The sequence below is a fragment of the Podarcis bocagei genome, assembly GCF_964188305.1.
Source record: "Podarcis bocagei genome assembly, chromosome: 1".
Lineage (NCBI taxonomy): Eukaryota > Metazoa > Chordata > Lepidosauria > Squamata > Lacertidae > Podarcis > Podarcis bocagei.
Window position 1 is genome coordinate 124,997,606 of NC_138125.1, and position 24,278 is coordinate 125,021,883.

Here is a 24,278-nt window from a genome sequence, read left to right on the forward strand (position 1 = left end):
AACCAAAGTCCACCCCTGATTTATGTAGGATCACCATATTTCAAAAAGTGAAAATCCAGACACAAAATATGAGAATGTGCATGGACACCATTTTGGGTGCATGTTTTGCTTCAACATATCTGGATAGTAGTGACAGTTGTAAAGCATGCAGTGGTGGAAGGGTGGGGAGAAACGTCCATTGCGTTCTTCACAATTGAAGTAATAAGCATGGCCTGATGAGACCATTGAGTTCAGGGTCAACAATCGCTCAGCTGCACCACACCACCGTGTGTGCTACCGTGAATGGCTTTTTCTATCAGAGGTTTTAATGGGTTTTCATTGCAGAAATTGTTTGAGCATGATCCAGGGCATTCTGCCATATTTTAGAATGTGTGAACTTTTTTGGGATGAGAGCGTCTGGTAAGAAAGAACTGGTATTAATGAATAGGGGAGGCAGAATTTCTAGAAACTCTGAAATGACTGGTTGCTAAGGTACTCTGTTCCAGAGTTTTTACTGAGCATGCATGTATATGCTGTGCTGATTTTGGAAGAACACTTTGTGTGCTCTCACAAGGAAGATCCTTGTAGTATTCTTACTGCAAACCTCCAAAAAGGCCACTTCTGATTTTACTTCTGGGGCAGAGTATCGACTGTAATACAACTTCTTGCTATTTTCCTGTTCTTTTTTTCACCTCTTGCCAGTTCAAGGTGCCTTTAGACCGAGAGCAACCAAGAGTGTCCACTGGTACTTATTGCCTCCAGAGCAGAATAACATTCTATTTCAGGATAATCTCTTTTCGCTTCCTTGGGTCAGTGCCTCACAAGCCCTTGTGGGCCCAGTTCATTATTGTATTATGTCACACAGTGATGGGATGAGTGGGAACTGGATCTGTCTACCTGCTGGCTTGTGTTTCTTTTGGATCTCAGCAGCTCAAATCATGAGCCGATCCATGGCTTTGCAATGGTTTTAGTGCTGGCTAACACATGTTAGGGGACGCGGGTGGCGCGGTGGGTTAAACCACAGAGCCTAGGACTTGCCGATCAGAAGGTCGGCGGTTCGAATCCCCACGACGGGGTGAGATCCCGTTGCTCGGTCCCTGCTCCTGCCCACCTAGCAGTTTGAAAGCACGTCAAAGTGCAAGTAGATAAATAGGTACTGCTCCGGCAGGAAGGTAAACGGCGTTTCCGTGCGCTGTTCTAGTTTGCCAGAAGCGGCTTAGTCATGCTGGCCACATGACCCAGAAGCTGTACGCCGGCTCCCTCGGCCAATAAAGCGAGATGAGCACCGCAACCCCAGAGTCAGCCACGACTGGACCTAATGGTCAGGGGTCCCTTTACCCTTTACCTTTAACACATGTTAGAACTAGTGTAACATGGCAACAGCCAGATTCCATCCATCAGTCTTAGCGAAGTGTGTGTGTGTGTGTGTGTGTGTGTGTGTGTGTGTGTGTGTGAACTATTAATGCCCAGATAAGCCAAATTGTGGCCCAGGCTTACACAAACTTCTGTGGCAAAGCAGAGAGAGGAATTCAGATCAATGTCTTCCTGTGCTTTGATCACGAGACCAGTCCTTTGGGGCTGCAGTTCCAAAATAGTAGCAGTATAAGAACTCGCAGCAAGCCGTAGATATTCTAATCCCTTCGGTGCTGTGGCATTTACTTCCCCCTACCCATAGGAGTTCTGTTTTCATCGCTGGAATGCAATTGCACTCATTCCATGCTCAAGGAATTAAGTCATTTATATCTGGACTTGTTTATACTGGAGTCCTGGTGGGAAGGAGGGTTTTGTGTGGGAAAATTCTCTTTCCCTGGCGTTCCACCCCCCCCACCTCTTCCTATTACTGGGACTGTAACACAGTTAACTTTGGAGTGAATCTGTAGGTGACTAAATTAGTGCAAAGAGTTCTTTCCGAGTCATACTGAACCCAAAGCAGGGACTTCTTGACATACTTCAAGAAGAGAACATGGATGTGTCCCTCACTAGGCGTCGTTCTTTGACCTCTTGAAAAAAATGGGATATTTTAGGATGTGGTATACTGGATTTGGAGCACACTGGTGAACAGCTGGTTCCTCACTCTCAGAATATCAGAACAGCTTACGAAAAAGAAAAATAGCACCCCCAGTTCTCCTCAGACGACAACCTTTTGTATCTTGCTTAATTTCCCCTTATGTTGTCTGAAGAAGATTCCAACCCCCCCCCCCCCAAGAATTTGAGTTCAAATATGCAATGCTTTTGTGCGGTAGTTGTTTGAGAATCCCCCCCCCCCTCAGTTTCTTGAGACCTTTGCTGATTATATGGTATCAAATCACAGTTCATCTGTCTTCACTTCCAGCTGTATTTTCCTCTTGCCATTCAAGTAATGAGAGATGAAGTCATTCTGCTTTTTGAGCATTTGTAAAATACGAACGTGACGTTTTGCCAAAACGCTCTTCAATATTACTAAATATGAAGGGCTCCCCACCCCACTTTGGGATTTACATCCTTTTAAATGGAGCAACAGAGCCTTTAGGGTAGGTTATAGCATAATGCTTCTCACTTTGTAAAGCATGCACAGGCCTAAACAAATCCGAAAACATTCTTCACAGAATCACAGATTTATGGAGTTGGAAGGGACCATAGGGGTCATCTAGTCCAACCCACTGCAATGCATGATTATTTCACCCAGTGTATGACTCCAACCCACGACCCTGATATTAAGAGTGTTATCCTCTACTGACTTGCTGGTTTTGTGTTCTTAAAGGCAAAATAATATTTCATGATGAATTCATCAAGTTAATCCTGTATTTCACTTTTCTTTTTAGAATTAAAGCTGGGTGGTTGTTTTTTAATTTGGCCAGTTTTGAAATTTCCTTTGTATTTGGGGAGTTCAGGTGATAATTGTTCCAATGCAAATGATATGGTAGAGAGAGGTAAGCATTCCTTAACGTGTTTTGTAAGTTAAATTGTCACATCAGCTGTTAAAACTCCACTGTGCATTCTTATTTTCGGCAGACTTACATCGGTAGTGTGGTGATATCGATAAATCCATACAGATTGCTCCCTATTTATTCCCCGGAAAAAGTGGAAGAATACAGAAACAGAAACTTCTATGAACTCAGACCTCACATGTAAGTATGTAAAAAGTTTCAGGTTCTTATTCTTCTTCAAGAAATGCAGTTTATAGACGGGAACAGCTGTTTCCTGCAAGTCACAGAATGTGTTTGATCCATCGTGCCTTTGATTATCTCTAAGTTTATTCGCATAATTTTTTGTTCCAATGGAAGAAATCTGGATATTTTGTTCACTGATTGTGATAGAAGTTGATCTTACAGATGACATTGCTTTCTAGTTATATCTTAGGCCAGAATTAGATGACACAGCAGATGCTTGGTGGCCACTGAAAATAGGAGCCCTGTGTTTTGCGCTCTCTCCTACTCTTCCTGCCTTCAGTAACTAGACCTGACTGGGAGGCAGGGAGGGAGAGGAAGTGGCTGGAGGAGTATTTGCAAATGAATGGATGGACCTGGAAAAGTTGAAAGGTTAAGCTTACAAGGCAAGCTGGGTTAGGAATACCTGCTTGCTGAAATGGTAGACATGTCGCATGTAATGTTAAGTCAAGCCTCCACGTTCCTCCCCTGGTCCTCCTGCTGTTGCCATGCTACTTCTGGCTAAGCTGTGGTCTGGCTTAGCATTACCTCTGAATCTCCACGAATCATGTGCTGGGAGCCAAGAACAAATCTTGGTTGAAACTCGTGGCTTATCAGGAATGAGACAAACTATGAGCCCAACTTTGGAGGTCAAATGCGAAGCCAGACCGTGACTTAGCCCTGGGAGGCATGTCATCAGCAGGATTGGGGAAGGAGGGCTGCAACCACAATCTTCAGTTTTATTATTTGTGCTAAGCCGCGGTTTACAAATGGAGATTCCCAACTCAGTTTGTTTTGTAATGTTAGCTGGGTCAAAGTGCCTTTCTTCCTTTATGTGGGCCCTCTGTCCTTCATCACTCCCCTCTTTTCCTTCTTCCTGTCACAATTTTAGTTGTGCTTTCTATTTATAAAAAACTTCCTTTCACCCTTGCTCTGTATCAAGAAGGTTCGGTGATTAAATGCTCTGATATCTCTGCAAACCGAAACCTTGTTAATTGAGATTGGGTATATGTAATTCCAAATTGAGAATAGGGCTTTGCATATATATCCCTGCTTTGTCACCAAGGGACACATGGTTCACCCCCCTCCTCAGTTAATCCGTACAATGACCCTGTAAGGTAGGCTAAGAGGCTGTGACTGACCTGAGATCAGTTGAGCTTCATGACTGCATGGGGTTTGAATCCTGATCTCCCAGGTCACAGTCCGACACTCAACCACTACACCACACCTACTTCCTAGAGTACTTCTGCTATGGGGGCAGCTATATAAATTAATTGTTTGATGTTTTGATGTGTTGAGGGTTTTTTCTTTACAAATGAAGCTGTACAGAAATGATGGCGATGACGATGATGATAAATTCCATGGCAAAAAAAGGTGTCTAGACCTTCCATTGTCGCTACTGTAACCTAGGCTTAAGGTGCCATTTGGCAATTCGCTTATGCCTCTGAGTTTCTAACTCCTCCCAATTCCTTCAGCTGGGAGTTGCAGTTGAGGAACATCTCTGTTCTAAGATTTACTTGTACTCAGATTCTCAGTCTGCTCCTTTTTGGAAGGGATGGGGGATTTGTTCTTTATCCATCACCCCACTCCTTTTGTTGCTTTTGCCTTCTCAGAAAACCATTGGAATTGTTTAGTTCTGTGTGACAGGAGAGGATGCCTGGTATAGGAATAATCATGGCAATAGCCTGAGCCATCTCTGCATTCTAGGCACTCCCCAGTGTATCAATAGCATCTGCAGATGGGATCACTAGGAAAATCCCCAAGAGATAACAGGAATCTGTGTTTGCCAAGGAGGCCATGAAATCCCGATGTCTACCAAGCGAATAAGTATTGGCATTCAATGTCAAAGCTCCTCATGGAAGTCTCAAGCGCCGCCTCTGAGACCACCTTAACTACCGCTGCGATTTTGCCGGAGGGCAAAGAAAAAACTTTTGCTGATGTGCTTTGTGTGGTTCTGGCCCACTTCTGCCCGATCTCAGTTTGAGCAGCGAGGGAAGAATGTGCTGAGGAAGCAGGAAGGCAAATGTCAGGCTAAGAGGTCATGGGATGTGCAGTTCTGTATCGCTGGAGAACAAATTAAAGACAGGCATCAGGAAAACAAAATCTTAAATAACAGTTCCTTCCAACTTAAGTTGATTCCCTCTTATCTGGTATTCATGTGCTGCTTATTAGTACATATGCATACCCTCCAACATTTCTCTGATGAAAAGAGGGACATCCTATTCATTAATAATAATAACTACCCCGCCCATCTGACTGGGTTGCCCCAGCCACTCTGGGTGTCTTCCAACATAGTAAGAACATTATTAAACATTTAAAAGCTTCCCCTTACAAGGCTGCCTTCAGGTGTCTTCTAAAGATTGTGGAGTTACTTATCTCCTTGGCATCTGTTGCAAGGGTGTTCCCTATGCAGGGCTGCCTTCAGGTTCTATAGATACTTATCTCCTTGCCTCAGGGGTCACATAACTCCATACCCAACAACGTCCTAAGGATAGCTCAAAGGGGCATGGGTGGCACTGTGGGTTAAACCACAGAGCCTAGGACTTGCCGATCAGAAGGTCGGTAGTTCGAATCCCCGCTCCCGTTCCTCGGTCCCTGCTCCTGCCAACCTAGCAGTTCGAAAGTACCCCCAAAAGTGCAAGTAGATAAATAGGTACCACTCCGGCGGGAAGGTAAACAGCATTTCTGTGCGCTGCTCTGGTTTGCCAGAAGTGGCTTAGTCATGCTGGTCACATGACCCGGAAGCTGCACGCTGGCTCCCTCAGCCAATAAAGCGAGATGAGTGCCGCAACCCCAGAGTTGGCCACCGCTGGGCCTAATGGTCAGGGGTCCCTTTACCTTTACATTTTTTAAGGATAGCTCAGCTAGTAGAGCATGAGACTCTTCATCTCAGGGTCATGGGTTCAAAACCCACATTGGGCAAAAGATTCCTGCATTGCAGGGGATCGGACTAGATGATCCTCATGATCCCTTCCAACTCTACAGTTCTATGATTAGGACATTCTGGGATCAAATCTGAAACTGGGACAGCTTCTGCAAATCTGGGACTGTCCCTGGAAAATAGGGACACTTGGAGGGTCTGCATATGGCTTGAGTTGCGTTCATATGTGGCAAGGTAGGGAAAATGTGTCTTATGAGGACAGGCAAGGCACTGTCTCTTTTTGTTGACATTTTAAAAGCACCATTAGCTACTAAATTAACCACATTTCTGGGTCCAAATGATGGATGCCCCCACCCTGTACTTGGCTTCTCTGTTCTATGTTAATGGCAGATATTAGAGGCACTATTTAAATGTGTGTGTATATAAGCAAAATAATAGTTGTTTATTGTGCCCGCTCCCCTCGGGGTGGCAGTTTTGGGGGGAGAAGAGAGAAACCTCCTAAGTTTCATGTAGCAGTATAGCCGGCCATGTGGTTATATTTGGCTCCTCTTGCAGGGTTGTGCTTGGAAACGTGTTAATTACAGTTGCAACCTAATTTTAAGTCTTACCAAGAATTGATACTTTTTAAAGCAATCAGGGTTCCAGTAAAACAAAAGTGAAAAGAAGACTCGGGCAAGGTAGGGTGGTCTCAAAAGGCCACTGACCGTCCTTTAACCTGATAATTATGTGCTGCTTAGCTTTCTGGTTTCAGTATTGAACTGTTATTGAACAGTATTATGTACACTAAGATGTTAGGCCTTTTTGTGGCTAATATAATTCATGCATCTTAGCTGGAGCCTTGCAGGGGTGGCGGGGGTGGGGGGGGAGGAGAAATCATATACCATATACAGTGGTACCTCAGGTTAAGTACTTAATTCGTTCCAGAGATCCGTACTTAACCTGAAACTGTTCTTAACCTGAAGCACCACTTTAGCTAATGGGGCCTCCCGCTGCTGCCGCGCCGCCAGAGCACAATTTCGGTTCTCATCCTGAAGCAAAGTTCTTAACCTGAAGCACTATTTCTGGGTTAGCAGAGTCTGTAACCTGAAGCATATGTAACCTGAGGTACCACTGTATTAAAAGATGGGGAAGAAAGCTTGGATGAATGGTTTAAAAATGTGTGCATAGCTATCTTTTTATAGAACTCCCACCTATTTTGAATACATAATTCTCTCTGTGTGGTGTGTGTTCACATCAATCCCTGTGGAACTGGGTGGTGGTTTGAAAGTGTCCAGAAGGTATGGAGAATTCTGCTAACTTTTTCTAAAAGGAAGTTGCATTTTTTTTTTTTTTTTTGCTGATTAGTGTGTAGGGGGTTGTGGAATTCACTGTGCAGTTATGCCTTCCCTCGGGCCACTCAGATCAATGTGGATGTTAACAGTGCGATGATGCAGATACTTTTGCATTCTCCCTGTCTGCGTGGAATTCGCCAGACATGCCCTGCAGCAAACTTCACCCTTAACTCCCTGACCCCATGAAAATGGTTGGTGGTTTTCAGCATACGCCTTAAACATTTTTGTCCTCCATAATCAAAGCACATGCTTAATCTGTATGGAACTCTTAACAAGCACACATAGCACCGTGCAGCAGAGTGATACTAATTAAAACAAACAAACACATTAGTAAAAATAAAATATTTGGTCTTGAAGCCCAGGCTGTTGAGAAGAGGCACACCAAACTAGCACATTTTTTGGGAAAATTAAGACGTCTCCATCCCTGTAGTGTAATGAAAATCATGAGCTCCAGGGTTTCTGGTAATTTGGCTGGGGTCAAAGCAGCCTCTCTGTCTCCAGTATTAGCAAATAAAATAAAATAAATTGAGTATAGAGCCAAGGACACATATTCCTGAGTGTTCCTTGACCTTTTTGTGGACCACCTGAATGGAATTTAGGGGCATCCCAGTGATCTGTATGGCACTGTTTGAGAAACTTCTTACGTACAAGTCACTTCTGTCTTTTGGAAGGCAGACAAAAATATTCTGTTTGGGTAAGCCCTTACGGCATCAGATGTGGGGTAGGTGAGGAACAGGCCAGAGGTTCCCCATGGCTGCTATAGTTTATACCATGGCTTAACACATCTCCCCCAAATGTCAGTTGTAGTTGTGACTTCACTCATTGGCTAAGAAAACTGAAATATGTTAGTAGGCACATTTCTCATGAAAGAATGGGACATAGTGATGCTTGCACAGTTTGCCTCTTAAGTTCTTGAAGGACTTGAATTTCTTTTCTCTTTTTAATGAAAATTGGGAATTGGATACACCTAGTAGCATGGCTAGAATCAAGGTAAAGGTAAAGGTACCCCTGACCGTTAGGTCCAGTTACGGACGACTCTGGGGTTGCAGCGCTCATCTCGCTCTATAGGCCGAGGGAGCCGGCGTTTGTCTGCAGACAGCTTCTGGGTCATGTGGCCAGCATGACAAAGCCGCTTCTGGCGAACCAGAGCAGCGCACAGAAATGCCGTTTACCTTCCCGCCGGAGTGGTACCTATTTATCTACTTGCACTTTGACGTGCTTTTGAACTGCTAGGTGGGCAGGAGCTGGGACCGAACAACAGGAGCTCACCCCGTCAGGGGATTCGAATCGCCAACCTTCTGATCGGCAAGCCCTAGGCTCTGTGGTTTAGACCACAGTGCCACCCGTGTCCCAGAATCAAGGTAATACCTGGTGAATCAGGCAATATGGCAACCCTAGTGGATACCTAAATTCAATTTCAGTTGGCACTCCTATCCTAAGACCTCCTCTAAAATACTTTGCAGTGCTCACTTCTTTGTGAAATTCCTAATGTTCTTGTATGTCAGGATTATGAATCAGAAATAGTTAAAATACTTTCACTAGAACACTGTTTAGATTTCCTGTTACTGGCAAGATCTCTTATTACTCAATGTTCATAGTGAACTACTGTCAGTCTTGCTTTGGTGAACAAGTTTATAAAGTAATGTTCATAAAGTGAGCATCTGGCGAGAGAACTGCTAACTTCAGTATTTCACCATATTGTATATGTGTATTTTCTTAATGAAACTTCTTTGTGTCTGGAGTATTTAATGGCCTGTAATTTTTTTTAGGAGATGGTATGTGCTTCTGCCCTCGATTTCATGCATAGATATATTTTTAATTAATTGGTTCTGTAGGATTAGAATTGAGAGCTACATGTTGTTTATGTAATGGGAAGTGGTTTTGTAAATTGGTTCTACCAGATTCCGACTGTAGCTTAATGTTGTTGGGGCCTTTTCTCAGTGAGGAAAAGTAAAGCTGAGAAAACAATGCACTTGTAAACGTAAACACATCTGCACTCTTTGAGCACTGACGCATGGACACTTCCATTGTAGACTACTGTGCGGCCTCGCAAGTACATTTAAAAAGAGAAAAGAAACACAGTCATTAATAGATACTAGGCTGCTCATGCTAGGATTGCCAGCTATTTATTTTTTTAATTGCGCCCAGTGCTTGGAGCCCTCTGGAAAAATGGATGAAGTTAGTAGTATTTAATGCAGAGGGAGTCTGTTCACCTAAGGCGCACAATTTAAAAGCTGATGGGGAGGCCTCTCCCATCTCGCTCCTTGATTTCTGGCTACTGGCTTAGAAGCAAATCTAAACCACAACCAGGTCACTTCTATTTCTGGTTGGTTGGCAGCCCTTGTCTCCTATATGACCAATGCCCTGAAAACCAAGACTTCCCCACTTAGCTGCTTAGATGAGATCCTAGCTTTCCACATGTAACTAGGGTGATTAAACATTGAAGCGGATGTGCAGTTTTATTACAGTGGTACCTTGGTTCTCAAACTTAATCTGTTCCTGAGGTCCGTTCCGAAACCAAAGCATTTCAAAACCAAGGCGCGCTTTCCCATAGAAAGTAATGTAAAACGGATTAATCCGTTCCAGACTTTTAAAAACAACCCCTAAAACAGCAATTTAACATGAATTTTATGATCTAACAAGACCATAAAAGGAAAGCAATAAACAATGCTCGGGTTACATACGCTTCAGGTTACGTACGCTTCAGGTTACAGACTTCGCTAACCCAGAAATAGTGCTTCAGGTTAAGAACTTTGCTTCAGGATGAGAACAGAAATCGCATGGTGGCTGCGCAGCAGCAGTGGGAGGCCCCATTAGCTAAAGTGGTGCTTCAGGTTAAGAACAGTTTCAGGTTAAGAATGGACCTCCGGAACGAATTAAGTACTAAACCTGAGGTACCACTGTACTGCAGTCACACAATCAATCAATCAGTAGCTGAACTGGGTTCCACACAGTCACAAAAACAAAACAAAAAAGCTGCAAAAACAAAAACGCAAAATAAATAAGCAAAAACGGACAGACCTCAGCGTAACACTCAAAACGAAAGTACCACTGTATTATTATAATTATTATTATTATCAATGCATTTATTATTAATAATAATTGTAATAAAAAAAACTACCCCATTGAAATTTTAGGAGCTTTGGTCTTGAAGATAGCTGGTCTTGGGGAGAGAGATGCTTTAGCAGTCTTCAGATGTTTGCCCAAATGAGCGGGGAGAGCATGACCACACACTCTGCCTCCATTCTTTAGGGTCCCCAGCCACAAGGGCAGAGCCTACACACAAATTTTATGTGCATAGGTTCATTTAGACATTTACACTTGGCTTTGGCTGAGATTCCTGCATTTCAGGGAATTGGACTAGATGACCCTTGGGGTCCCTTCCAATTCTATGATTCTGCACCAAATGTGTGCAGGGAGCAGCGTTTCACAGTCTCCACTCTTCAAGCATTCAGGCAAATGTCTGGACTGTAAACCCTAAGTTTGGTCTTAATTTTAGACAAGGAAATGCTCCCATTGTCTTAAAAAGTGAAATGTGAGCTGATCCTCAACTTGGCAAAGGAGGGAAGTCTTTAGTGAACTTGTGGCAATCAGATTAAGTTCTGAGATAGGAGTGACATTCTGACCAGGTGTGGCGGTGATGGGGGGGCATAATTTCACCCCCCCAAAGTAAACCTGGACCTAGCAGTTTCCGACAGGACAGTTTATGGATGGATTTCAGAAAACTGTAAAGTGTCAAACCCATCACCCAAATCCAAAAGGGGTAAGGGAGTCAGAAGTCAACATTGCTTAGTTTAAGTTGTTATTCTAAATAAGAAGTGTGAAGATGTGCCCTGTGTAAATGAAAGAGATGTAAACTAAAGTATTTGGCATGAGTGCTGATGGCTCTCTCTTATATTCCCTTTGTTCCTAGTAAATATGACCATTAGTTGTAGAGGCCCCCAGTTGCAATTAACAGCAGCTGCCTATCCCTTTCATTGAAAATGTGCCATTTATGTTTAAGGCTTTATTTTTCCCCTCCCTGCTTCAATTTACAGCATACAAATGGCATCCATCTGCTGCCCTTAAGTGCCTTTGGCCATTATTCAAAGTAACAATAAGGGTGGCAGCAATAAGTCCTTAGAAACAGCTATTTTGCTGAAAAGCTGATAGCTTGAACCTCACCCCCTAAGCAAATCCTTAATAAATAGGCTAGCCTATCTTGATTGTATTTTGGATTTTTGTTTTAACTGTCTTTGGTCTGGGAAGCTTTGGATTTATAAAAGGGAACAAAAGTTTCTAGCTATTAAGATACACATAATATTATTAAACGCGTACAAGATGGAACCAACAGTTTTTGATAACTTAAATGTTAAAGACTGAATTGAATGGTGGCTTTGGCTTAGAGCAATGGCTCCTAATTAGCCAAGTACTGCAGACCCCCTGATTTTCCAAAAGCCAAACTATGGACCCCTTGCTTTTGAAAATGTTGAAATCTCTGCGGTAGTTTTTCTTATGTGACTAGTACCACCATAGCTCCAACATGTCCCAGCTCAAATTGGGGATGCATGTCTTCCGGGACAAGTCCTAACACGAGTCACATGACCCACACGAGAGCACAGCCCCGCCCTCAACAGATGTCCCAGACAGTTGATGGGTATGTGCCATACATTTGTCCATGCAGGTTGAGGACTTTATTATCTGTATACTAACATAGCAATCCTAACATAAGGTAAAGGTAAAGGGACCCCTGACCATTAGATCCATCCACGGATGACTCTGGGGTTGCGGAGCTCACCCCGTCGTGGGGATTCGAACCGCCAACCTTTTGATCGGCAAGCCCTAGGCTCTGTGGTTTAACCCACAGTGCCACCCATGTTCCTAACCATTGATTATTCAGAGAAAGAAGCATGCAAGTCAGAGAAATGGTAAAGAGGTTCCATTCCCCTTATATCTCTCCCCGCTGCCCCCCTCTGCCAATTGTAGGTGTAAACAGAATCACAAAATTGAATTATTTCCCCAAAGGAAGTGAAATATTACATTGAAAGTAGTTATAATAAATGACAGTCCTCAATATTAACTAAAAAGAGAGAGAGAACAAATTTATTGTCCCTTTTCTGCTTTAAAAATACAGTGGTACCTCGGGTTAAGTACTTAATTCATTCCGGAGGTTCATTCTTAACCTGAAACTGTTCTTAACCTGAAGCACCACTTTAGCTAATGGGGCCTCCTGCTGCCACCATGCCACCAGAGCACGATTTCTGTTCTCACCCTGAAGCAAAGTTCTTAACCTGAAGCACTAATTCTAGGTTAGCGGAGTCCGTAACTTGAAGCATATGTAACCTCAAGCATATGTAACCTGAGGTACCACTGTATATTGATCAAGTTAGTAAGTTTTCCTTAATGTACTAAAAGTGTGACTTCAACTTTAAACGTTTGTGTAAGTGTGTGAAGTCTTATTCTCAGTATCGTGTACCATGCCCTTTCCCTCCTCTTGTACAATTACTCTCCCCCACTCCCCGCCACCTTTATAAAAACCACACACCATGAAATCTACTCTATCACATTTTTTCAAATAATAAAAAAAAGATAAAATGGTAAAAGGAACGTTTCAGGCAATTGAGCATGTGGCTCAAAAACGTAAAAGCGGCGTACTTAAAACTGCATATGCACAAATGAGGAAAATATGCACAGCCGTTTGTGAGACTTATTAGTGGGATAGGATGAAAGGGAAAATGAGTGGCGGTGGCTGATTTTCCTTCTCCCCCCCCTCCCCCTTGGAACATTAAGTGTTGGTGCTTGCAAGGCAAATGGAAGCAGTGTGCCTTAATGTGAGGTTTGAAAAGAGCTATGAGTCAATTAGACTCGGAGGCATTGAGGGTATTCCAGATGGTGGGGGCATTGTATGAGAAGGATGTGCCACCTGCTGTGAGTAAGCAGCAGGGACAGACTGTGCTGTTGTTTGCTTACGGTGGGGGGGGACAGTGTTTCAGGGGGGGGCAAGAAGGGTTGTGTTTGTAGTGTTCGTTCTGGCCCCAGAAAATTGACTGGGTATCGTCTCGCTGAAACGAGGGATTTCAGGACAAAAAGGAAAAGTTCAAAGGGAAGCATGTACCGCTCTCACAAGCATCTCATGATAACACGTGCTTCTCTTGTTCGAAAAAGTTCTGTCTCTCTCTTGTTGCGTGTGGAGGTCTCCAAGCCACCCCTCGAAATAATTCACAATTCACACGTAATTTTAGCTTAAGGTTTTTGGCACTATTTTGGCCACAACTTTATTAAAATACAGTGGTGCCCCGCAAGACGAATGCCTCGCAAGACGGAAAACTCGCTAGACGAAAGAGTTTTCCGTTTTGGAGGTGCTTCGCAAAACAAATTTTCTATGGGCTTGCTTCGCAAGACGACAATGTCTTGCGAGCTCCTGCTGGGTTCCCCCCCCTTTTTCTAAGCCGCTAAGCCGCTTATCAGCTGATCCGATCAGCAGATAAGCCGCTAAAAGCCGCTAATAATGCTAATCCGCTAATCCTTCAATGGGCTTGCTTCGCAAGACGAAAAAACCACTAGACGAAGAGAATCACAGAACAGATTCTTTTCGTCTTGCGAGGCACCACTGTACAAAATCTGTGAGTGGTTGCTTAGGCATTGGTTATGACTATCTGACCCCCCGCCTGGGACAGAACTGACTATCCAAACTCCATCGGACGCCAGTGAAGGGAAAACAATGTTGGGGATCAGTTGAGCTGAGCGACAGTCCCTCACCGCTCACCCAACCAGCTCCCCAAGGCTTGCCGGCCCTGGTCCCATTTCAGGGAGGGATTGGACGAAATCATGGCAAGCCCCAGGATTCCTTTAACGGAATTCCCTTCCAGCACCATTGGAGGGGCAGGCACAGCCTATCCTGACCCCTCCATCACCAATTTTTATAACCAATGCCTAACCGCAACCTTACAAGTTGTGACGAATTGCTAAGTAGTAGGCAAAAACCAGATGGCACCAGCCAATCAGCCGAATGGCAAAATTCCTACTAGGCCCCTGCACCAAGACAGACAACCCCATGACAGGCAAAGCAAGGTCAACCAGAACACAGGGCGGGAGGACGGGTGATCCGATGCTCACTGCGAAAGAGAAAGCAGAAGCAGCGAGCCCCGATATTTAAAGCCTATGGTCCCACCCACACAATTTGCTACATGCAATTTGCCCCAGCAACCCGGTCAGCCAGTCATTGTGCCAGGCGCTAACCATTAACCTGCCTGGCAACAGAAGGCTGGCCTGGCGGCCCCCACCGCAACCCGTGCTCTCATTTTAGGGAGAACACGCTTTACGTGATAGTCTTCAGGAATGACCCCTGGCGCCTTATCCTTGGGGCCCATGTTAAAAGATTTGGCTTGGTTTTGCTTGGACTAAAAACCAAGAAATCACTGCCTGCCCTGTGGCACAGTGGGTCAGTGTCTCTGGCTGTTAACCAGAAGGTTGCGGGTTCGAGCCCACCCAGGGACTATGGGCAGGATTCTTGAATTGCAGGGGGTTGGACTAGATGATCCTTGAGACCCCCTCCAACTCCGCAATTCTATACCAGGCATGGGCAAACTCTGGCCCTCCAGATGTTTGTAGTCCCAATTGTATTCCCAAACATCTGGAGGGCCAGAATTTGCCTGTGCGTGTTCTATACCCTGTGTTTCTGTAATAGAAGGTGACTTGAGAGCATATTCTGTAGCCTGGCCATAAGTCTATGGAGAAAGAGGTGCCTGTTTCACAGCGGCTGGATGCTCCCAAAATCCAAGCCTGAGCAATTGTGAGATTCTGTTTTAAAACTTTGGTCTCTTTTTAGTGCCTAAGGGGTATGAACATTAAGAATATTATGTGTTAACATGGGTAGGGTTTATTTGCTCCTGAGGCTTTTTAGTAGGGCAGGATTAGAAAGTGAATTAAAGACTCATTTTGAATATGATTCTTCGCTGAAACAGTGGTGTTTTTGAGAAGGTGGGCCAGAATTATGCAGGAAAGGTCAATGGGGAGAGAGGCGCATTTCATAGCATTTGAAAATCTCTGTCTTTGCCAACCCAGTGGCCTCCAGATGTTTCAGACTATGACCATTGCACGTGTTTTATTCTACTGTCCATTTAATGCAAAAAATCCAGGACAGATATTTCAACCCCATACTGAAAGGAAGGTTGAATTGTGCTGTCTTCTACAGGGCTTTCTTCTTATTCAATAGCTGTTATAAGACTTGAGAGGCACTTTTAAACTTATAGTTCTATCTTAAAGTATCTCCTTTTTTTTTGAACAGATGCCAGTTTTATACTTTGACCCACAAATTTTTGTATTCTCTCTATGCCGAAAAAGGTGATTGATTGAATCCCATCAGCCTCGATGAGCAGAGCAGTGCTGGTTTGGGAGTTGCGATTCAAAGCACCTCGAGTGCATCAGCTTGCAGAAGGCTGCTTTCTATAGCATGGAGACTTAAAGTTACGAATCCCTCTTAAATTTACCCTGGTGCCTTATCGGTTTTAAGAATGGTGGTGGTGACACACGTACCTATGGGACTGCCTCTCCTGGTATGCCCCACCGAGGACCTTAAGGTCCACAAATGACAACATTTTGGAGGTCCCAAGTCGGTTAGATTGGTCTCAACTAGGGCCAGGGCCTTTTCAGTACTGGCCCCGACTTGGTGGAACGCTCAGTCACAAGAGACTAGGGCCTTGAGGGACTCGACATCTTTCTGCAGGGCCTGCAAGACAGAGCTGTTCCGCCTGGCCTTTGGTTCGGACTCAGTCTGACCCTTATGTTTCCCTCCCCTTATGGTTTTGATCTATGGGCTATTATTAAAATGAGGCTGCTTTTTAAATTGTGTTTTAACCTGTATTTTAAATTGGTTGCCCCCCACCGTTATGTTTTTATTGTAATTTTACTGGTGCTAGCCGTCCTGAGCCCGGCTCTGGCTGGGGAGGGGGGTATAAATAAATATATTATTATTATTATTATTATTATTATTATTATTATTATTATTATTATTATTATTATTATTGTGGCAAATGAGCACTGGGAGGTGGGGGAGTAATAAAACACAAATTTTGCAAAGAAAATGTAGCTGCTCAGTATGGAGTAACTTAAATAGGTACCCCACGTCATCCTGAAGAACATTTGCTGGGGGGCAGGGTCCCCCCCATGTGGTAGGAGACTAATACGGTTTCCTTTTACGTGAATATTTCACAACAAGCCCTTATTTCATTTTTTAAAAAGGCAGTGAATAGCCCTGCTGACATCCTGGCAAAATAATTGGAAACACATGCTTGAAACTCTTAAAATGAGAGGAACGGGAAAGATTTATTTGGTTTAGTAATTACATGATTGCTCAGAAGACTGGATTGTTATTGAGGTTTGCAGCTATGGATGTTAACAGTTATGAAGGGTAGGCACTGATATGGGTCAGGACTTCATGGCTGCCATGAGAGTCGTGGGGCTGCCCCCAAAGCATCATCAACCCTACACATGTAAGCAGGAGAACGGTGAGTTAAGAACACTTCATTGGGACTTCTTATAACTTCCTGGTGAAGCAGTGTGGTGTAGTGTAGTAATTTAAGTGTCGGACTAGACAAGGGTTCAAATCCCCACTCAGCCATGAAACTCACTGGGTGACCTTGGGCCAATCACAACCTCTCAGCCTAATCTACCTCACAGGGTTGTCGTGGGGATAAACGGGGGGGGGGGACCATCCACACCCCTAATCTCCTTGAAGGAAATATGGGATATAAATGTAATTAATAATAATAATTTACACTTGATGTTTTCTTCAGAAATGGTGGGCTTGTTTGGGTGTGCTGCCTGCTACAGGCTAATGGTCCCATGAGAGCCCTTGAGACAGGGATCTCCACATTTTCTGCTGAGTGGCCAGCCAAAAAATGTCAGACTGGCAGCCTTCTCTGTCAGCTGCTCCTTGAGGTTGTGTCTGAAAAAACGAGCAGTTACATACAGTCTGTTACTTTGCCCCCAGCTCCAGGTTTGGAGGTGGGCGAATATAATACAGTGGTTCCTCGGGTTAAGAACTTAATTCGTTCTGGAGGTCCGTTCTTAACCTGAAACTGTTCTTAACCTGAGGTACCACTTTAGCTAATGGGGCCTCCCGCTGCCGACGTGCCGCGATTTCTGTTCTCATCCTGAAGCAAAGTTCTTAACCCCGAGGTACTATTTCTCGGTTAGTGGAGTCTGTAACCTGAAGTGTGTGTAACCTGAAGCGTCCGTAACCCGAGGTAACACTGTAAAATGGTGCTTTTTGGAATAGAATGAAAAGAAGCTTTAACACTCTTCTTCAGAGTTTGCTGTGCCATAGTGCAATTGAACGGACGCATGTGGCGCTGTGGGTTAAACCACAGAGCCTAGGGCTTGCCGATGAGAAGGTCGGCGGTTCGAATCCCCGCAATGGGGTGAGCTCCCGTTGCTTGGTCCCTGCTCCTGCCAACCTAGCAGTTCAAAAGCACGAAGTGCGGACTTCCGGGTTGGCGCCATTGCCGAATGGCGGACTCCCTCCGAGCTCCGGAGGGAGTCTGCTCGGCAGGGGCTGGGTCCTACCGCGCCGGCGACGCGGGGACCCTCAAAAACCACGGGCACGGAGCCCGTGGACATGGGGACTCGGCTGGTACCGTCAGCGCCCTCCCGACTCGTGAAGGAGCCTTTTTAAAGGCTACGGATCGGGTGCCGGGGAGCGGCGTGGTACTGTGAGTCTATCGCTTCCCCTGCCGAGCGCAGCCGCATGCCATTCGTCGGAGAGCGCTGGCTTCTTCCATTGGAAATTCGGACATTTAACAACAACCCGTGAGTAATTGGGTAACCGGGTATAAAAGGAGAAAAAAATGATTTTTTTCGGATTCGGCACGAGCGGGGGGGATCTAAAAAGGAAGTCAGTCCCCTCCCTGATTGTAAACATGCTAAAACAAGGACTGAGAAACCAAGATCGATTCAGAAGTTTATTGCTGACAAAAAATATCAATTCCACGATGGGATACTACAAGAATTGTGCTGGAGGAGAAAAGTCGAGGGTGAGAGGGAAAAGGCAACCCCCCCCCCCTGGGAACCGGGGCGATTCGGAGAACCTGGCGGAGAGAGATGCAGAGTTTGACAGCTGTCAAAGTAGCTGTCAAATCTTGAGAATACAAAGAGGACTTTGTTACAAGTATTTTGCTGGTTAATTTTGTTACAATTGGACATAAATATGGACACAAAATGTCGGGGGGAAAAAGAAACAACAACTTGACTTTTGGATTAGAGGACACAAAGTTACTGCAACCCCCCTAGAGGGGCTTTGGGACATTACAAGTGGCGTATGTGGAAAACTACTCCGGGATGTGTACTGGTTTTAGCTCCTGGGAAAGTAGCAAAACTGAAATATTGTTTTGTCTACAGAGGTGACAACACAATAGAATCTTTCTATTGAAGCAAGGTAGGAACTGGACGTAAGTTTTTGTTCCTGAATAACAAACCTCTGTAGAGATACTAGATTTCAGAATAAGAATGGTTTTGCAGCTGAACAAGACAGAAACCTGAGAAAGTAAGAAACAAAAGAGCAAAGGACCAACTACGCCACGGAAAGAACAATGGGAGGAGCAACAATGACCAAGGGAAATTAAAGGCCTCTAATAGACTGGATTTTTGAAGTTAAACATTATCAAAACAAGCAAATTCAAAGAAAACCGGCAAGATGGATTGAGGAAAACCTGGCTGTGGACTTGAGACCTCCAGGCCGACAACATACAGACTGATGGACATGGGGAATCCAAACCGGGGAAGGGAGGGGGAATTCTAGAATCCAAAGGCTATGTAACCAACTTTTGGAATCTTCTTCTATCTTCTATCTTTTATCTTTCTATATAACTTTGGTATTTTGATTTAACATGTTTTGGGAAAAAAAGGGGGAATTCGTGGAAGGAAACGGGGCAGATCTTGGGGGAAAAATCTTTGTTCTATTTTGTTAAAGATGAGGAGTGATGTTAAGATTGTAATTTAAATTGGCTAATAGGTACAACATATTAGGTTTAAATTGGGAATGAGAACTTGTGGAACCAACGTAGGGAAAGGGGAATACAGTCGGGAGGGGAGGGAGGGAGTCCCAGAAAGAAGGTTATGAAAATAAGGGTTTAAAATTGGTCTTTCCTTTTCTTTCTTTTCTTTATCTTTTCTATTTTTTCTATTCTGTTATTATTGGAAATTTTAATAAATATGATCATATCAAAAGCACGAAGTGCAAGTAGATAAATAGGTACCGTTCCGGTGGGAAGGTAAACGGTGTTTCCGTGCGCTGCTCTGGTTTGCCAGAAGCGGCTTAGTCATGCTGGCCACATGACCCAGAAGCTGTACGTCGGCTCCCTCGGCCAATAAAGTGAGATGAGTGCTGCAACCCCAGAGTTGTCCGCAACTGGACCTAATGGTCAGGGGTCCCTTTACCTTTACCTAGTGTAATTAAAAGGATGATCGCCACGTCCTGCTCAAATCTCTAAACTGGAGAGGAAAACTGAGACTTGTTTTGATATTGTGCTTCAATGGTGTTGCCTTAGGGAATCTTTAATTTCACCTTATTTCAGCCCTCGCTTATCACTCTCAGTTGTATTACTTGGTTTGTTGATGCACACTCAGTCCTCTGTGTCCTCTTCCACTGCTGAGATCCTCTTTGAGCTCTTGGTTTTCCAGGGACTTGGGAGTCATGAAGCAGCTATCAGAGTGAGGCGGAAAACCCAAAAGTGAATCTGGCTAGAGATAAGGGCTTGTTTTTGAGCCACCTCTGTGGGTGATAATGGGAGCAAGGGAGCTATCTGTCCACTATATTCCTTTGCAAATAGTTCAGACTGAGTTGATGAAAGTAGAATTGATAGTATTGAGAATCTTGGGTAGAATCTACACACACACATACCCCCCTGTGAATATGCTTTTTAAAAAAACGTTTTGAAAAGTATTGAATTTTGCATAACTCACTATCTTCATTTACAGTAGTGTCACATTTGTATATTTCACTTTACATTTCTCTCCTGGAAGAGCCTTCAGGAGTGGCTTTTTTAGGGGTCTAATGGTCTGTAACACAAAGGGGATTGGAAAAACCCTATAGCATGTGTGTATAGCAATTAGATTCCTAGCTTGTGAATTTAGAAAAAGTTTGCAGCTTTAAAAGAAACAAAAGTTCTAGCTTACAAAATAAAGAGCTAGCTTACAAAAGAAAACCTATTAGAACAAAATCCAGAAACGTTCTTTCTCTCTCTTACTTTTTTCTGGATCGCTCTCCAGAGTCCTTTTCTATGCATAAGATGCTAACTTCTAATTTGACACTCAGAACTATAAGGCTTCCTGTGCAGACTACCAGCAAGAATGAATTTTATTCTACAAGCAAGGTAGCGTTTAAATGCACCTGCTCTCAGCTTGTGCTTGGCACTCGTTTGGATTGCCTAAGGTGACCTGGGGACAAGGTTTGGTGGCAGCTGGTGTTGATGTTATGCCTGTTAGTGGTGGCAGACTAGATGAGTTTTGTCACCCTACAACTCTGATCCTATTCTGCAGAGTTGGTTAGGAGTCTACGTACTCCCATAGGTTTACCTGTTAAAACCAGCTGCCTAGAATTTTAGCCTTTGCAGAGTCAATTTTTTGCCACATCTCTCCTCTTCCACCATTTGAGCAATACCTTTTCTTAGACGCACTCTCACATTACCTTGCAAGGTTTTTACTGCTGCCAGATGGAGCAGGCTGCAAGTTTAAGCAAGTTTAAGTTTAAGATGAAGCGACACATTTTTTGTATCTTTGATATGGTTAACATAATCATGGAGGTAATGGAAGAATGAGGCCTTTATCCACTCAATTATAACTCCAGAGAGCTTGACGAAAATGCTTGGTGCAATTTTTTTGTGGCTGAAAACAACACCACAGTGATAAATTGTCATGCAATAAATTGTAAAAATTACTCTGCCTCTCCCAAGGGACCTGAGGTGCATAGAAAATTGATTTCAAATAACTTCATTTATGGCTTACAGCGTGTCCTATGCATTTCAGTGAGATAAAGAGATTAAAATAGTACTACTACTTGTCAGTCACCTGACAGTAGTGAAATGTACAAAATATTAAGCAGACTCTTCCCAAATGAATGCTTAAAATGGGGAGCGAAGCGGCATAAAGGCTCTCCATGGGTGGAAAGGTTGTGTTGCAGTAGTGCTTGAATTAGCCAGGCACCAGGCGCATTTTGCCCCTGGCTAATGATGACTTGCGACCAAGTAAAGAGGTCTGGGTGCCAGGATGGTGTCTGCCATTTCCACCATCCGGAGATGCATTCCTGGGGATCTTTGTTTTCACACACTAATACCGCATCCTGTAGAATTCTAACGGTTATATTGTATTTGCACAATCAGAGTGAATTTCAGGAATCTTAAATGCTTCTGAGCAGCCTGAGCAAGAGCAGTGATCAAAGCTATAGTTAATTGCTGTAGCTTGTCTTTGCTTACTCCACCCAACTGCCCAGCTCACAGTGGTGAAGAATATTCTTATATTATGAATGGTCCATGTCACCATTAAGAAAAAGAGGTCGGAATAGGCCGGTTCTCAAAGTTCTTAACCTAGCTCAGGGTTGTCGGCTGAACTAGCCAGGTGCTTAACTGAGAATCAATCACCGTCAGTCCGTTTGAAAAACATGACTTTAGAGCCGTCTGCTCCAGAATGGCAACTAGACTGTAAGCTTGGCAACTGTAAGCTTGGTTTAAGGAGCCATTTGGCGCCTAGCTTACATACCTGAGTTTCTGACACTGCGCTGAAGTCAGTATGCCCCTAAGAAACTCTGAAAATCAATTGAGTTGTTTTAACATTCCTTGTTATGACTTTAAACAACTGAATCAGAGGTTTAAGATGGTGTGCAATTCTTGGGAGTTCAGCAGCAAGATTAATACAGTTGGTCTGCAGAGAACATATGGAAATTTTTCAATACTTTTCTTTATTAATTTCCTTCTTTTTTCTCCTTTTCTTCCCTCCCCCACCCCTTTCTCTCCCTTTCCTCCTCCTTTGGTTCTTTTCCTCTTTTCACTTTCTTCTTTTGGTCTCCTTCTTTCTGATCTGCTAAGAAAGAGCTAAAGTTAAACATGAAAAGTTGACTAACTCGAAGTGATGTTTTGTAGTTTGTTAACTATTGTTAAAGATGGTCAACTGTAATGAATTGATGTTTTAGTTATTGCTGATTTATTGTTATTGTCGAATCTTTAATAAAAATTTATATTTTAAAAAAGCACTTAAAAGAACACATGGAAATTCTTTTTATAGTCTGGTTGTGATATTGGCAGAAACTGGCAAACAAAAACAGTGTTGGTAAGGGCCAAAGAGAGATGAGCAGTGCAGATTATTGGATACTTTGAAAGGGAATAGGGCGTTTTAATTCTTTACATCAGCAAGAGCCACAGAAGTATCCTCTGGATAAAGTGTGGATAATATCTACTTGGGCTGGTTATCCCTTAATAAATTTTTATTTATACCCCTCCCTCTCCACAAGACCGGGCTCAGGGCGGCTAACAACCAATAATAAAAACAAGTTGATTAAAATACAATTTAAAAGATTAAGATACAACGTTAAAACATTAGGGTGCAATCTCTTCATAGGAGGAGAAAGGAAAAAGAAAGAGAGGGAGGGAATCAAATTGGCTCCAAGCCAAAGGCCAGGTGGAACAACTCTGTCTTACAGGCCCTCCGGAAAGAAATCAGATCCCGCAGGGCCCTGGTCTCATGAAACATAGCATTCCAGCAGGCCAGAGCCAGTGTTGAGAAGGCTCTGGCTCTGGTTGAGGCTAATATAATTTCCTTAGGGCCCAGGACCTCTAGGGTGTTGCTGTTTATGGACCTTGAGGTCCTCCTTGGGGCATATCAGGAGAGGCGGTCCCGTAGGTACGAATGAATGTCTTAATTCATGTTTATGGTGTCTGCAAGCAGAGTTGACACTAAGCAGCATGGTATCATGCAGGAAAATCAAAGCCTTGCAAAGAGTTTAGCAGAAATTCTAGCGCGCAGACTGGCAATCTTGGTCATGTTGAGCCTGCCTGAGTCATGGTTGAAACTGCACAGGCCTCCCTAAGTGCTGAATCAGCAAGTTGGTTGCAGAGTACGAACTCAATGCTTATTGTGGTCAGTTTAAAAATGGCTATTGGTGGAGAAAGCCTTAGTTTTGTATCCAAGGAGTTTCCCCAAATAAATGACGATACTCAAAAGCACCAACTTACTGGGTTTTCGTGAGCTAGGCCAGTGGTTTTTGGTCGCTGGTATTTCAGTGAACTATAAAAGGTTGCTGACGGTGAAAGAAATGTAGTTTATTAAATTTTTTCTAAATGTGATTTCCAGATACTGTATCTGAAAAGCATCTAGCCTGAAGACTGGGGAAAAGACAGGCACATTTTTATAAGCAGTATATGTACTTTTCACTCAACTTGCAATTGTTTAAAAGTTTTGCATTTTACAAATTTAAATTTCTCATTTAATACTTTTAGATTTGTGTTTTCCATTTTTTCATTACTATGAATGGTAAGAACGTTGCAAAAAATAAAGTTGTGCAAATAACTGTTCTTTTGTTGCTTTTCATGTAACTGTAAGAACAGCACCACTGCCTTTGAAAAACCTTTACATCTTCATCTTTGTAAAGGCTTGTTCACGTGTTTTTAATTTTAAAATTTGGTATTGGTGTTCTGTGTACATGGTTGCAATTCGGACTAGATATTCAATTAAATAAAAAACTCGGTTTGTGGATCCTTCCTGCGTATTAGAGAAAATCTATGTCACAGTCACACTTCTTAAATTCCCTTCCCCTCACACATAAAGGCATTGGTCCCCAAAATGTTGGGCAGTGGCAAACACCAAATAATTGCCCTGATGTCAGGCAATTGCCACTGTCCATCATCTGAAAATAAAGCTTCCTTTTTAAAAGATTACCGTATTTTTCGCTCTATAACACGCACCTGACCATAACACACACATCATTTTTAGAGGAGG

The 24,278-nt window shown here is 43.5% G+C and overlaps 1 protein-coding gene across 5 annotated transcripts in view; it reads left to right on the forward strand.

Moving 5' to 3' along the window:
- The window catches only part of MYO1B (myosin IB), a 147,291-nt gene that overhangs the window by 49,751 nt on the left and 73,262 nt on the right, over positions 1 to 24,278 (forward strand). For all 5 annotated transcript variants that reach the window (XM_081201904.1, XM_081201905.1, XM_081201906.1 and 2 more), the window contains one exon: positions 2,971 to 3,086. In XM_081201904.1, the coding sequence (XP_081058030.1) occupies positions 2,971 to 3,086 (116 nt within the window). The remainder of the gene's footprint in view (positions 1 to 2,970; positions 3,087 to 24,278) is intronic.